At 44.2% G+C, this 15164-nt stretch overlaps 1 protein-coding gene across 6 annotated transcripts; it reads right to left on the reverse strand.

Moving 5' to 3' along the window:
* Positions 1-962: 962 nt before the first annotated feature.
* LOC126983643 (uncharacterized) lies at positions 963-14872 on the reverse strand. 6 transcript variants are annotated; one of them, XM_050836575.1, is made up of 17 exons: positions 14747-14872; positions 14415-14603; positions 14183-14293; positions 13516-13752; positions 13071-13188; positions 12717-12860; positions 9499-9585; positions 9197-9277; positions 8920-9002; positions 8302-8391; positions 8010-8102; positions 6259-6367; positions 5927-6093; positions 5463-5636; positions 5220-5289; positions 4751-5049; positions 963-4510 (listed from the first exon to the last, which is right to left on the reverse strand). In XM_050836575.1, the coding sequence occupies exons 2-17, from the start codon at positions 14601-14603 to the stop codon at positions 1034-1036; spliced, it is 5529 nt and encodes a 1842-aa protein (XP_050692532.1). In that variant the 5' UTR covers positions 14747-14872; the 3' UTR covers positions 963-1033. The 6 variants fall into 6 exon arrangements, with proteins under 6 accessions (XP_050692532.1, XP_050692527.1, XP_050692517.1 ...); XM_050836570.1 differs by having other exon boundaries at positions 963-4558; XM_050836560.1 differs by having other exon boundaries at positions 963-4606.
* Between the last annotated feature and the right edge of the window lie 292 nt (positions 14873-15164).

Here is a 15164-nt window from a genome sequence, read left to right on the forward strand (position 1 = left end):
TCTCCCTTCTACAAAAAAGAAATAGAAAAGTTGGAACGGGTTCAACGAAGAGTAACAAAGATGATTCCTAAGTTGAGAAATTTAACATATGAACAAACACTTAAAGAAGTAAATTTATTCAGCCTATCAAAACGAAGAATGCGAGGCGATCTAATAAAAGTGTTTAAAATGTTTAAAGGATTCGGTGATATTAATGCGGAAGATTACTTTACAATCGATCGATCAAATAGAACAATATATAATCACAATTTGAAGATAAGTGGTAAAAGATTCTCGTCGCACGAAGCTAAACACTTCTTCTTCAATCGAGTTGTTAATGTTCGGAACTCTCTACCCTGTGATGTCGTTGATAGTACAACAGTTACGGCCTTCAAGAATAGATTAGTCAAGTATTTTGAATCCAACCAGCAACTAAGATATTACTCATTGTCGTAACAACGTTAAGTTCTTTCGAATACTGGTATCCTTGTCCGCTTTTATCGCCCGGTTAGTGGTAGCAGTAATGGCTTTCCTCTTTCCTACATAATTTCCATGCAGTTTTTCCATGCTGCATGGTTCGTTTTCCTTTCCTGTCAGCTTTGGCTGGAGGGATGGGGGGGTGGGGAGGAGCCTTCGCCTTTGCCGTCCTTCATCTCCCACCTTTGATTAGATAGTGTAGCTTGTCACAAATAGCCTCGTAAGGACCAGCAGGTCTGCTGTTGCTTTTTCTTCCTTTGTGTTCTTGTAAGGTAGGCAAGCGTGTTTATAAGACTGCAAACACCAGCTGACATTTGTTAAGCTACCATATGCATGGACAGTAAAACAGTCCATTCAGATTTTAAATCAGATTTTTTAGATAATCTTGAGTAAAAGTAGATTTTTCTTTCTGGGCAGTAGAGCTACAGTCTAAAACTTGTGTAACTACACCCATTTGCAAAAGTTATCCTCAATTTTGTGATTCATAAGAAAAGGTACATTAAAACTTTGTTGCACAGAATACATAGTTTAATAAAAAGTTTCTTCTAACAGCTACCATAAAGTCATACAACAGCAGCTATTGTGGGGCGACCTGCAGCTTTTTTAGGTAGCCAACGATGCTTCCTGGGCTGGCGCTGTTGATCTCATTATCGGACATCTTTGCATCTTTGTTGGCTTCAGACGGTACGTTCTGCGATGCCCGGTCCGAAGCTACGGAAGCAGGATTTGTAGCCTCGCTAGAGGCTTCAAAAACAAGGCGATCATAATCTTGTTTTTCTCGACCTTCGGCGACCTTCTCTCCTTGACCAGACTTCCTACGGTTGTAGTGATAGTGGTAGTGCACACCAGACTCGCCAGGGCCCTCACCGTGCCCTGTCTTGTAATGGTCATCCTTGGAGGCACTGTGGTCATTGGCTTGGCCATAGGAGTCTTCGTGGTGCACACCGATCGTACCGTATCGCTCTCTCTCTTTGTAGTACTTTGAATCTCTGTAGTCATAACTTTCGCTTTTGTAGGATTGCTCCCCATAAGACTGTTTGTAATAGTCATAGTTCCCATGTTTGTAATCATCCTCTCCATAAGACTGATCATTGTAGTATTTGACTTTACTGTTGTAGTATCCACCGTACTCATCTGGCCCAGAATAACTTCCGTAGTATTCATTACCCAAATCGTGATAATCTCCATAGGCATTATTCTTTCCATAACCGTCATAGGAGTCAATGTAGCTGTGCCCATAGCTGTTGCCGAAGCTGTCCCCGTAGCCATCGTAACTACCGCCGCTGCCGCCATAATGCGCAGGCCTCTTCCCGTACTGTCCATGTTGGTTGTGGGCATAGTAATCATCAACATGATCTTTATAATTCACTTTGTCATAATTTCCAGGGCGGTCATAATATTCATGATGAAAATCGCCGTATTTTCCATTTTCAACGTAGTCAAAGAAGTGACCGTCTTTATAGTAGCTGTAGTATATCCCTTCACTGAAAAATTTACATTCCTTATTATCTATTTCATAATATTTCCCATCCTTGTAGTACATGTCATGCTGGTTGAGGTCATAGAGTTTTCCATCTTTATAGTACTTTCCACGTTGGTAGTCCACATTATAATAATTTCCATCTTTGTAATATTTTCCATTTACATCCAAGGCGTAGTACTTCCCATTTTCGTAGTACTTACACTCGTTGGGGTCTACATTATAGTATTCACCATTTTTATAGTATTTCCCGTCTTTGTATGGGTAATATTTTCCGTGGTGGTAGTACCAGACATCTCCAGCATCGTTTTTTTCGTACTGGTTGTGATATTTGTCCTTATGGCCGGTGAACTTATTCGAGACATGAGTCAAGTCGTAAAACTTGCCATCTTTGTAGTACTTTCCGTGATTGTAGTCAATGTCGTACCAGTTCCCATTGCGGAAATACTTCCCATGTTCGTTCAGATCATGGTACTTCCCATCCTTGTGGTATTTTCCCTTCTTATAATCCACGTCATAGTACTTCCCGTCCTTTAGGTATTGCCCTTGGTTGTTGAAGCTATAGTACTTTCCGTCTTCATAGTATTTGCCATCATCGTAATTTATTTCGTGGTATTTCCCGTCCATGTAGAACCCACCGTCAACGTAATCGTAAAAATCTCCATTGTAGTAGTACTTGCCGTGACTGTAATCGATGTCGTGGTGCTTTCCGTCCTTGTAGTACTTTCCATGGTCATCAAAATCGTAGTACTTTCCGTCTTTGTAGTATTTTCCGTGCTTGTAGTCCATGTCATAGTATTGTCCCTTAATGTGGTACTTCCCACGTTTGTTAATGGAATAGTACCCATCATTAACATAGTACTTCCCATCTCTATAGTCCAGGTCTTTGTAGTGTTCAGCATCATAATCATAATACATATCATGCCCGTAGTGTTTATCGTGCTGCCCTCGGTCTTCACGATATACGTCGCTGTGGCCGAGTTTATCAAGATCTTTCCTGTGATAGTCGCTAAGATCGTTGTAGTATCCATGCTCCGTGTAGTGTTCGCCTCCACCGTGGCCATAGTATCGGTCTTCAGACGTGTACTGTCCTTGGCCATAACCTGAATGGACGTAACCTGCATCGCCGTAACCTGCATCGCCATACTTCTTATAAGGTTTGAAATCCTCATAATCATAATACTTTCCATCTTCATAGTACTTTCCATGGTTGTAGTCCACATCGTAGTACTTCCCATCTTGGTAGTATTTTCCGTGTTCGAGATTGTAAAGTTTTCCGCCTTTGTAATACTTTCCATGTCCTACATCGTAATATTTTCCATCCTTATAGTACTTCCCATCTTTGTAAGCATAGTACTGGCCATCTTCGTAGTATTTTCCTTCGTTATAATCAATATCGTAGTACTTGCCATCCTTTAAATACTTATGTTTGTTGGCGTCATAGTATTCCCCATCCATGTAGTATTTTGAATCATAATCATCGTAGGTCTTTTCATTATAATATTGTCCGTCATGAGGGCGGTAATATTTCCCATCATTATAGTATGGCTTACCCTGGTTCGGATATTCTTTTCCATAAGATTCTTGATTGTAATTGTTGTGTCCGAGTTCGTGCTTATAACCAGAGCCTTGCTTGTGATCATGGTCGTAAGAGCCTTCACCATAATGGTCACGGTCATATGTATCATCTTTATGCAAGTAACCATTAACGTATCTGTCCTTGGTATATGCGCCGCCTTGCACATCATACCTGCTGTACTTCTTGCCAGCCTCGTAGCCGGTGTCATACTTGGAATATTTACTATGACTCTCGTCGTATTTATCGTGGGACTTGTCACTACCACCATATCCGAGCTTTTCACTGGAATAGTAATCATTTCCATCGTACTTGCGGTTGCCATCATACTGGTAATATTCCGGTCGTTTGTTGTTGAATTTTGAGTTGTCTTGCAGATTGCTGTTATGGTCATACTTATCCGGGTAGTCTTTTTTTTCGTAGCTGGCAGTGCTCTCGTACTCGTTACTATAGCCTCCTTTTTGTTTATCATAATAATCATTGGTTACACGACTTTTGTCAGTGTCATCAACCGTCGAAGGTCTGTTTGGTCTACTTGGTACACCCGTAAGGTAAGGATCGACCTTGTGAACTCCGAAGTTTTTCTGCTGGCTCTGGCCGTAGCTCTCACCCTGCTTATGCGACGGGCGAGTTGGACGCCGCGCAGGCAACTCAGCTGTGTATTCTGAAGACTGTCTGTTATAGGAGGAATCAGATTTTGAGGTGGCACTGTAGGAACTACTGCCAGAATGAGAAGAGTCACCGTACCCCGAGTCTGAATGTGGTGTGGCTCCGTATCCGTGCTGAGATACAGTGCTCTTGTCAGAGGCCGAAGACAGACCGTACGAAGAGGCAGACTGAGACGAAGTACTGTACAAAGCTCCACTGGACTGAGACGACGTATAGTGCGAACTGCCACTTGCCTGCGAGGAAGCACCGGACTGAGACGCGTGATGCAAGCCGCCACTTGCCTGCGAGGAAGCACCGGACTGAGACGTGTGATGCAAGCCGCCACTTGCCTGCGAGGAAGCACCGGACTGAGACGTGTGATGCAAGCCGCCACTTGCCTGCGAGGAAGCACCGGACTGAGACGTGTGATGCAAGCCGCCACTTGCCTGCGAGAAAGCACCGGACTGAGACGTGTGATGCAAGCCGCCACTTGCCTGCGAGGAAGCACCGGACTGAGACGTGTGATGCAAGCCGCCACTTGCCTGCGAGAAAGCATTGGACTGAGACGTGTGATGCAAGCCGCCACTTGCCTGCGAGAAAGCACCGGATTGAGACGCATAGTGCGAACCACCGCTTGGCTGGGAGGAAGCAATGAATTGCGAAGTTTCGGAGGCGTGAGGAGCGGCACTGGTTGCAGCATTGTACTGTGAGGAAGCCTGCTCATTCCTGTGTGCATCGCTGGTGCCCGTGGTCTGGATCTTGCTCAGGTGCAGGCGGCCGCCCTCTAGCGTGGCCCCGATGGTCCGTAAAATGAAGTCCAGGAAGTAAGCGACGTCCACATAAGCAGTGGGCTTACCGTCATCGCAGCCCATGTCCCACGACACCAAACCTGTCAAATAATGAACCGCCATAAAAACAAAATACAACCAGCGGACAGATGTTAATAAACAAACAATCGTGCATATGATGCACACACGCACCTAAGTCAATGACAAACGTGCCTGCTCTAGTCTTAGCACAAAAATGTCCTAGTGTGAGTACAATGGCGAGTTCACGTACCCGTCAGTACGTACTGCCCTTGCTGGCTGTCCGAGCCAGCCCTGCACACCAGTCCGCTGCCACCATCTCCCTGCATCAAGTACACCAGTAAAGCAAAATGACGCAAACATCTAGATACATTTAATGATATAGGTGGGAATCACTTATTTGTTCACTAGGTACAGTCAAACACGAATATTTGATGAACAGTGGTCGACGTACACAGACGCGTAACAGACTACGTGACAAGCTGCTAATACTTACATGGCACGTGTCCGGGCTGGCCGTACCTTTAGAACACAACACACCGGAATTAATTTTGAAGAACGAGCCGAGTTTTTTAACCTTCCTCAGTTCACGTTGGCACCTCGCACCGTCTATTGCCAAGAAGGGAAGGTGCCGTAGCTGAGGAGCGAAACTGTCGTAGATCTTACCGTCCTGAGTTGAGGAAAATAAGACATTTATGAAATAAAAAATAGTTTCAAAAAGAAGACTTATCGCTATCGCTCACCTTTTTCATAAAAATCTGAATATGAATACAATCCTTTACTCATTCATTCATTTATTCAGTATTTATAGAATTTTTATACGTGAAGGTCTACACCAACCTCGGTTTTTCGGTCAGTGGTGACTTTTTAAGGCCGTGAACACTGAGTGCGCCACAGAAGATAAATAAAACCGATACACAAGTAAAATATTTGAACAAAACAATCAAAGTGTGCCCTCACCTGCCCCTTAGCAACGTAGCCCCAGCTGGGAACGAAGCACTCCACGGTAGGGTCAGGGTGCGAAGTTTCACCCGGCAGGCATATCCTACGTACGTTTGGCAACCAGAGAACGGCCACGCGGAGCTGCACCACACACACGTCCGATCGCAATGTGGTTCGGCTGTATTCTGTAGGCAGGTAACAGGTTGTAATTAAACTAAAACTGCTTCTCAGAGACTAGGCCAAGTAATGATAGTAAAATTTCATCAAAAAGCAAAATTTTTCCCAAACTCTAAATACAGTAAACACCTACCGGTCCAGTGGAAATTTGAAGTGTACATAATCCCGCGTACCTGGGTGACAGGTGATCCTGGAGACGGGCACGTCGTACGACGGGTGCGTCTCCGAGTCACTCAGAAGGTTGAAGTCCCCCACTCTGATGACTACTTGAGATGGGAGTCTCTGGGAAAAAAAAAAAAAGTGCACCTATACTGTACATACTCAATGTGAAAAAAAAACTATGAAATTCAGAGCCAGCGTTACAGTTTTTCGTTAATAACTTTTTAACAAAGCGTCGGATGAAGATGACGTTTTGCCAGGGTATGTTTTACACACCTACCTTCCTAATTATCGCCAATGTGCTTTAGTACCGAATGTCGATCATTCAGGCAATCATAGCTGTAAAATAAGCAGGCGATTCCACAGCCGCTACTCTCACCGTGACGGGTTCAGTGGTGGAATAGGTGACGCGAACTCTGACGTCATGAGACTCCGCCCACCGTGACGGATGATTGACTGTTCATAAGATTCCACCTCTGCCAACAATGACGTCATCGTTGGCATTATTTGCTGCATTTTTTATGGCAATTGACAAATTTGACATTATACAGTTAGGTAGGCGGTGGCTGAGTGGTTAGCGTGCGGGCTCCACATTCACCGCGTGATGGACGACGCGGGTTCGAATCCCCACGCTACCACTGTATTTTTCAGTCACCGCCGAGTGGTTTAAGACTACCCACATGCTGTCCTGAAGACCACCCATCAACCCGGACTCCAGAGGAAACCGTCCAAGTGAATCAAGAACAAGTTCCAGGGGGCAGCACGAGCCAAGAAAATATGGCGCCACTATAAAACACTTGCCTGTGCCATGACGGGCTGGGGCAGACTACCATCCAGGCCCCTCAAGAAAGCCTACCGACGCTAAAGGCGGACACTTAAACAAAACAAAAAAGTCTTTACATTTAGGTTGGGTGCAGGTGCAACTCTTATACCACGAAACGTCCAAACCTTCGTATTAGAAACATTTGTTTCCTCTATAAAACCCATATTAAATGATGTTGCCACTGGTACACATTGCCTGCGGCAGTGCGTAGGAGAACTTAAAAAAAAAATTATGTGGTCGGGGGTACACATTTCGGACCGGCGGTAGAGATCGAAGAGGTAACCAGGAAGGCATTATAGTCCCTTAAATTATCATTCAGCAATATATGAATAAAAAATAAAAAAAACTGGTAGGGAAAGTTGTGGAGATGGATGGTGGGGTGTAATCTTAATCCCACGATAGGCTCTACGATCTACCTACCTATTCAAGCTTACGCGAGTCCCGCCACGGGTCCCCTCACTTCTAAACAGAGTGACAAGCCGAAGCACAAAACCAGTCGCACAAGAACTGCAGAACATGCTCATCAGTGTTGACAACAGTGAACACTCTGGTGTGATACGAATACCACGTCATCTGTCAGTGTTCACGTCGTAGCCTCTAAAACCACATCTTAGTGGGTGAAACCTCATGATGTGTTTTAAGTCGCGGAGCGTTAAGTGTTTTAAGTCACGGAACGTCTCTGAACCCTTAAGTCAAGATTGAGATGCGCTGGCTTCCGCATGCTTATTTTACTCCTATAAGTACCTTAATCATCAAACATTGGTACTAAAGCATACTGTCGAAAATTAGGTCGGGATGTAAAATATATTCTAACAATCAATCGTCTTTATCCGACTCTTACCAAAGTTAATGCCGAAAAACAACTTAACACAGTCTGAATCCCATAGTAGCTAGAGAAAAGAGTAACTGCGGTATAATTTAAATCACATCACACTGACTTACCGGACTAATACAGTGGGCGACGGTCAGGACGTGTCGCTCGGTGACGAGGACTCCTCCGCACAGGTATTCGCCTGAACTTGTCAGCACCGCCACCTGTGGGATGCACTCGTATGTACCGTTTACACCAGCAATGGCGAACACACTGACATGCTTAGGTTTAATTAAAGTTCCAATAACGCCAATTCATTTTTGTCTATCAAAATTGGTAGTCTGAATACTCATGTTAACTTGAGTTATTCCAAGCAATTTTGCATTAATATCGTCTATCAGAAAACCGTGAACAAGCACTCACATGCCAAGGGTACTGGCCCTCGAGGGGCGCGTGGAGGGGAACACCGGCGGCTCCGTGAGGGGCATGGGGCACCAGTGGTTCACCGCACCGCTAGGAGGAAAGAAATCACTTAACACTACACTCACCCACACCATATCACGTCACATCACACCCTACAAACAACACGAACACATAGGGGGGATGCGCGTGCACGCACAGACACGCTAAACAAGAATGGAAGACGCACGTAATGACGTAGAACTAAGAAAACAGGACCAGCAGTGTATTTGTAATTAAAAGCTGGTAATTAATTAAGATACTGAAAAACTAGCAATGTAAATCAAAGTCAGTAAAAGTTTAAAGTTAGGTGAAAGTTAATATTAAAAATGAGCATGCAGAGCTGACTAAAAGCTACTTAAGTAACCCTACATCAGAAAATGCAGTCTTGAACAAAATCATACATTAACTAGCAATATGTTTTTCCACACAGGAGGGAAGACATGGTTTCATAGATATATAAAAAGAGCATTTAGTGTAATGGACAACATTCAATCATTAACATTAAATCTGTAACGTCTCGTGGAATTTCACGTTTCAGGGTTTTTGAGGTTCTAAATGTAATAACAAAGATAAACACACCTCTTCCTCGACGGGCAGCCTGCTGCGTGCAGTAGGAGGAACGTCGCTGATCAAAGTGGCTTGGGTGACCGTGTACAGCGTCGCTACGAATGAAAATATCAAATGAGAGAAGCAAAACTTAGCTGCTACAAAATATGAAGTGCTTGTCCTCGCCCAGAGTAATTCTGTGTATAATTATTGTGTCACTACTTTAATAACTTTGAGGAATAAGATAAAATATCCAGCTACGTGTTCCCCATCGCCAGCTGCGTCATTCAACAAGCACAGGCGTACTCACCATTCCCGCGGTCAGCCGCCCCATGGATCACGTACGTCTCATTACTGGACTCTGCATTTTTCAAGCTGGCTTCAGCTTCGGCTGCGGAAAACCATTCACTGAACCACTGATAGCGTTTTAAAAATATGAAAATGAAGCTTTAGAGTGAAATTTGAGAAGATAAAAAAATGCACTGCTGTGTAACAACTGAAGTGTGCAACTTTGTTAACTATGTATTGTATGAAACACTTTCTTCAAAAAATTAACAGCATAGCCTAAACAGTATGTAGGTCAGCCAGTTATTATTTCTGACGGTGACTCACCAGCGTCCCTTCGATAGCGGCGTCTGGGGGCATCCAGGAGCTTCCTTCCCTGCAGCAAGGCGTGATTCACGTCATTGATATGATTATCTGAGGGGAGAGCATCAACAATAATTATTAACACCCACACAACCACGAACGCGTGCGTAAGCAGACAAACACAACCTGTTCCTTTGTTAAAGTATTCATTTAAACAATGGTCATACATTGATATAAAGAGATACTGCAAATACACGGACTGCCCTTTCAACAACGAAACAAATAAAAAAAGCCTACAAACACCACCACTCACATTCCACAACCCGAAAATAAAACCTATAATGGAGATATTTCCATTAAGGTTCATGGCAACCTTTCATAGCTTTATTTACAACTACACCAGAAAGAAAACTATTCACAATTTTCAGCAAACAACGAACTTGTCGAGCAACTTGAACCTACTCAGCTCTGTTGACCCGACAAGCCATGACCCCACAGACCCAGACAAGGCAAACACTCAAGCATTTAAGCAACAATTCTACACCCGTCCCATACAACTTCATATTTTCGACTGTTGGTGTGGTAGTGGTGTTCATTATAGTGTTTGTTTTTATGTATTATTTCAAAGGACAGGACGTGTACTTGCAATATCTTCTGTATATCAGTATGGCCACTTTGGGTTTAGGTGACTACTTCGGCATAGATGGTTGTTCGTGGGTATGCGCGCGCGTTTGTGGTTTTGTGTATGTAAAGGGAGTAGTAGCCAGTCCGATACTTGTCGAAATGGGCGTAAGGCACACTCAGCGAGTTCTTCACCGAGACGAGTAGTTATTGCAAGCTTATCGAAGACCCTCCCGTGTCCACCGTTTCCGTCGTCTCTGGTAATACCCGAGAATAGTTTGGCATGATCCGATTTTTTTTTCATAGTAATTTACATGTAAATAAAATGACAATCTAGATTTACATCGTTGGAAAACAATCCATCTCGACCAGAAATTTCTGGTGACGAACGAAGTAGTGACATGATGGCCAAGACTTCTTTATTTACTTTTGCAATATTTGTAGTCCTTCCTCTAACCTACATTCTATGGAACACCATCTCCCTTCTCGACTTCACCTCTTCCTAAGTGACGAACAGGTCCCCGAGGCGACTGACGGTAATGTTTACTGTTCACTCTGACTATCCCAAATTTCATTACAAAGCTGGATGATGCGTTTATGTACGCAATGTATTACTTGCTCTCGTACTCATGATCTTTATTCCTCAAAATTTTCACCATCCGGCTAAGATTTAATCGTTATTATATCACTAAATGTCCATACTGCAATTCTACCAACTACAAAATTCTTTGGCTCCGAATTTCAAGGAGAAGCACATCTTGATTCGCTCTTCCTTGGCTGAAATCTCCATCTTAGGAGATTTCAGTGTTCACCACCAGCTTTGGCTTTCATCCATTCTCCTTTCACTCCAGCCTCTGTCCTCTAGAACAGGTGGTTCACAACACTACACGTATCCTTGACCGACTTGGGGACGCTCCCAACACTATATATATATATATATCTAATTCGTCATTTTACTTTATATCTTTTCCCATGTCACCTAATAATAACGGCACAGCAACCGTCATATTTTTGCCTAAAGCCGAACTCTTCCCTCAAACTACATCTCTACACCTGGAGTGCGATGCTTGTTATCAGAATTCTTAATAGCTATGCCGTATTTGGTCCAAATCCTCCGAGGCTTGTGGACTTAACGGAGCTGTTCGTATTTTCCGCGTGAATTGTGTTATGCCGACACCCTACCTGACCAAACTCTTGGCTTTGCCGTTCAACATTATCTTTCCTTCCTCTGAAAGTGCACCTACATGCAACCTGTACCCAAGAAGGGTGGCCTGTCTACTACTTCAAATTACCGCTCTATAGCTTTGCTTTTTTGTCATTCTTAAGCTTTAGAAACAATCCTTAATAGGAAAAGGCTTTTAGCATTTATCAACTTCAGGGGCGTTCTACTGGTGATCTTGCATTCTTAAACTCTTGGTCATCCTCTTATCAGTTTCTGAATTTGTGCAGTTATCTCGGCAATTTCGAAAACTTTTGACAGTCACAAATCTTTGTTTTCTAAACTACCGTCCTACGGATTCTATCCCCGTATGTACTTTCATCTATCTCCCTTTCAAGCCGATCTATTTCCGATGTGATAGCCTGCCACTGCTCTACCCCTAAATCTGTCATAAGTGGTTTCCTTACGGATCTGTTCTACCTTCCATTTCCTACTGTTCATTATCTTTTCTAAACAAACTGTTCTTCACACTTCTATGCCAATGGCTCTACTCTGCTTTTGTATTTTTTTGCTGGGGCAGAAGAAAAAATTTTCAATGCCTCAAAAGCTCAATACACAATAGAATAACGCCGACACCAAACATCTACCTTCCTGACATTCACCCTTCTTCGATAACACACAACTGCACATTTATTCTACACTAACATTTTTGACTTATGAAAATCTTACTGAACTGGAACCTCCATAACTCAATTATTCTAATATATTGCTAAATCTTGCTAAATCAGCTGCGTTGAGTTCCCGAGTTCAGTATGGTCACCACCAGTTACTTCCCCCTTCCTAGAATCTAAACATATACAAGGGCCTTGTCCACTCTTATGATTTATGAACCTTATGGGGAGTGGGGGGGGGGGGGGTCTACACAAACACGCACACCCAGTCCTTTTGAGCAGTTGAATCAAAGTCTTTTCGCCTCCTCAGCTTCCCTCCTCTTAGTATGTTGTTTTAAACTCCATCGCAATATTGCCTCATACGATCACCTATCGATATTTCCATATCGATAGGTGATACTGAACTTGCTCCACTCCCGCGACTTCGTTGCTAAAGACTATACTCCAGCTCACCCCTATTTTGTCCTTATCTACGCAACACAGTTGTAACCAGCATTTTCATTCCTTCATCAATTTCGCTAATATATTCAGGAATAGCCTCCTTTGATCTGTATATCCTTTTTTCTTCGACTTTAGCGCAACCAAGACTAGAGTATGAAGACACCTCTTACTGGACCCTCTTTCGACTACTCTTACTACTGTAGGCATACTGTATGCTCGTTCAGATCTATAATCTCTTTTTCGCTTTTGAAAAGTTTCATTTACTATAAAATATACGTTTATATCTTAACAAATGCCCCAATGACCATCCATTTGCCCCCTAAATCAATCTCCACATCTCAGACACCCACCTTCATAGTAGTCAGGAAGGCGAGTCGCAGGAAGGGGCGGGGACGGGGGCGCCGCAGCGTGGGGTGTGCGACTGTACTGGGCCACATCGGCTCCGGTACGTTGCTGGAGCTTTTGGGAATCGAAGCTAATCCTGATCAGCACCTCTGGGGGGGAAGAAGCAGATAGTGGTGGTAAGAAAAAACGAATAGAAGAGACCAACGGCAGCTAATAAGGGGAGCTGGAACGAGACTGAACTTTCCTGTTGGAAGCTCCTTTTGCTGGCAAGCTATTATCTCGAGTTAGTTTCATCAATGCTGATCCCTCCCGTTGCATAACCAGCTTATGACTGTAATCACCACTACTAAAATGCTTACCGTGGTCGTCAGGGACGGGATGTCTGGCGGGTCTCCTCCACTCCCCCATAGCGTCCTTTATGACGTGAAGGGAACAGCACAGCCAGCCCTCCGAGCCCAGTGTCACACCGCACAGAAACTGCACAAAAAAAACGTAAAAACAATTACCAACCAAAGCCCGAGGAGAACTGAAAAAAGTTCCAACCGTCATCCAGACACTACTCTGGTTGTGCCTCAGTCCTTCAATGATTTCCTCAAGTCTTATCCCAAGTCATTATATGTAAAAAATATTGTTAATCTATATTTGCATCAGCAGTTCTGTAGACCCCATCACGACTACTAACATTTTCCCACCAAAACATTACACATGCCACATTACCACGTGCCTTCCATAAAACATCAGAAGTAAGCTCACTTAAATGTCTGTCATACCAACACCGAGACTATTTTACTCGACGATGATTACCTTTCCACGGGCAGGAGAAGGCACGTCCACGGTGTAATATATGCTCTTTGAAGGGCAGTCGTACGCAGGCACACACACGCTCATGGGGGGACAGATGCTTGTAGTGCGCAGCTGCCCACGGAAAGGAACCTGCGGGGCACCCGTGTGTGGGTCTGTTCCAAGTTCAGGCTTCGCAGGCTCTGTACCGTATCCTGGCCAAGCGATGACTTGCATCGGCAGCCGCTCCACGCTCGAGTTCTGATGAAACAAATGGTTTAATTTTTTTTAACTTTAAATCGCAGCATTTAACATACCCGAATCTTTCGCTTGGCTCTTTCAGTTTGACATTCACCTCGCCTTGCCCGTATGACAATGACACTTCTTACTTAGTTACCTTTAGACACGCGATAGGATCACTGGGGCGGTTAGGGTGGCTAAATAAATGTCAAGGGATAGAGAGGCAGGGCGGGGAAGGTAGGGACAAAGGTATATCTAGAACTGATTGTAAGAGAAAAAGCTACCTATAAATCTAATCTTTAACCTACAGTACCTTTCCTCTCCTCAGTAACATCCCCACCGAACCCAACCAACATATATGTCTATGGGGTCAAATTGGGAGGAGCAGCTCACCATCGGAAGGTGATACGATATACCGTGATGGGCCAAAGTGCGTAAGACATTTACATACCTTGTCTAGGAAGTGCCAGCGTGTTAGGGTAGGAACGAAAGGCTTAGGAAGTGCAGCCAATTCCCGGCAACACAGGTCACCGTCCGTATCTACGGTCACGCCGCACATGAACTGCAAGAAAGTACCAGGATAGGCACATAAGAACGAGACTTAACTTTTGCGAGTAACATTCAATCAATAGTTACTTCAAGATTATACTTGGTGGTATAGCCTAAACATCACATCATCGAACCTTGAAGTGGTCGCTGGGCACGGCAGAATAGTTTCGGGTGGTGGTTGAGTGGAAAGAGACCTTGTCTGCCGGACAGTACTTCGCGGGAACGCACCAGCTCTGGTGGGGACAGGCGTAGAGGGGCTGGTCAGAGTCAGCAGCACAGCCCGCCTTCACGGCCACCAGCAGCACAATCAGAACCACCAGCATCTGAAACACAAGTGAACAGCACTATTTTTTCAGTTGGTCTCTAGGAAAACAAGACATAACGCCCTTCTCGGATGAATCACTGCAAAACACACGTATCTGCCACGACTCACTGATTCCTCTTTTTTCCAACATTCAACCCTTACTATGGCCCACGTGAGTTGGCCGCTGGTGATGCGAGACTTATTGCTGGAGATGCGCTGAGGACGGACGAATCCCGGAAACACATTAACCAAGGTGTAACACGGACAGAGGTCTCTCCACCACTACTCCAGTCTTCCTTTAATCCTCCCTCCACCCTTTCCCTTCCCTCCCCCCTTCATTCCCTAACCATTTACCCCCTGCCCCCTCCCCCTCATTCATGTATTCCCAGCACAACCAGCGAAATACTCCTTCCATACTTACCTTTCATATTACCCCTCCCCCTTAATGTGTGTGTGTGTGTGTGTGTGTGTGTGTGTGTGTGTGTGTGTGTGTGTGTGTGTGTAGTGACATGCTTAATGCTGACTGTTATGCTTAATTGTATGCAGCACACGCTAAATAATTACACGATTTCGTTAGCTG

This window comes from Eriocheir sinensis, chromosome 5, assembly GCF_024679095.1.
Source record: "Eriocheir sinensis breed Jianghai 21 chromosome 5, ASM2467909v1, whole genome shotgun sequence".
In the NCBI taxonomy this organism is placed as follows: Eukaryota; Metazoa; Arthropoda; class Malacostraca; order Decapoda; family Varunidae; genus Eriocheir; species Eriocheir sinensis.

Coding starts and splice junctions, on each gene's coding strand:
- LOC126983643 (XM_050836538.1), bottom strand. CDS start 14,603: ATGCTGGTGGTTCTGATTGTGCTGCTGGTGGCCGTGAAGGCGGGCTGT. Junction 12,861..13,070: donor TCCCGTCCCTGACGACCACG/GTAAGCATTTTA, acceptor CTTCCCCCCCAG/AGGTGCTGATCAGGATTAGC. Junction 5,290..5,462: donor CCAGCCCGGACACGTGCCAT/GTAAGTATTAGC, acceptor TACTTGATGCAG/GGAGATGGTGGCAGCGGACT.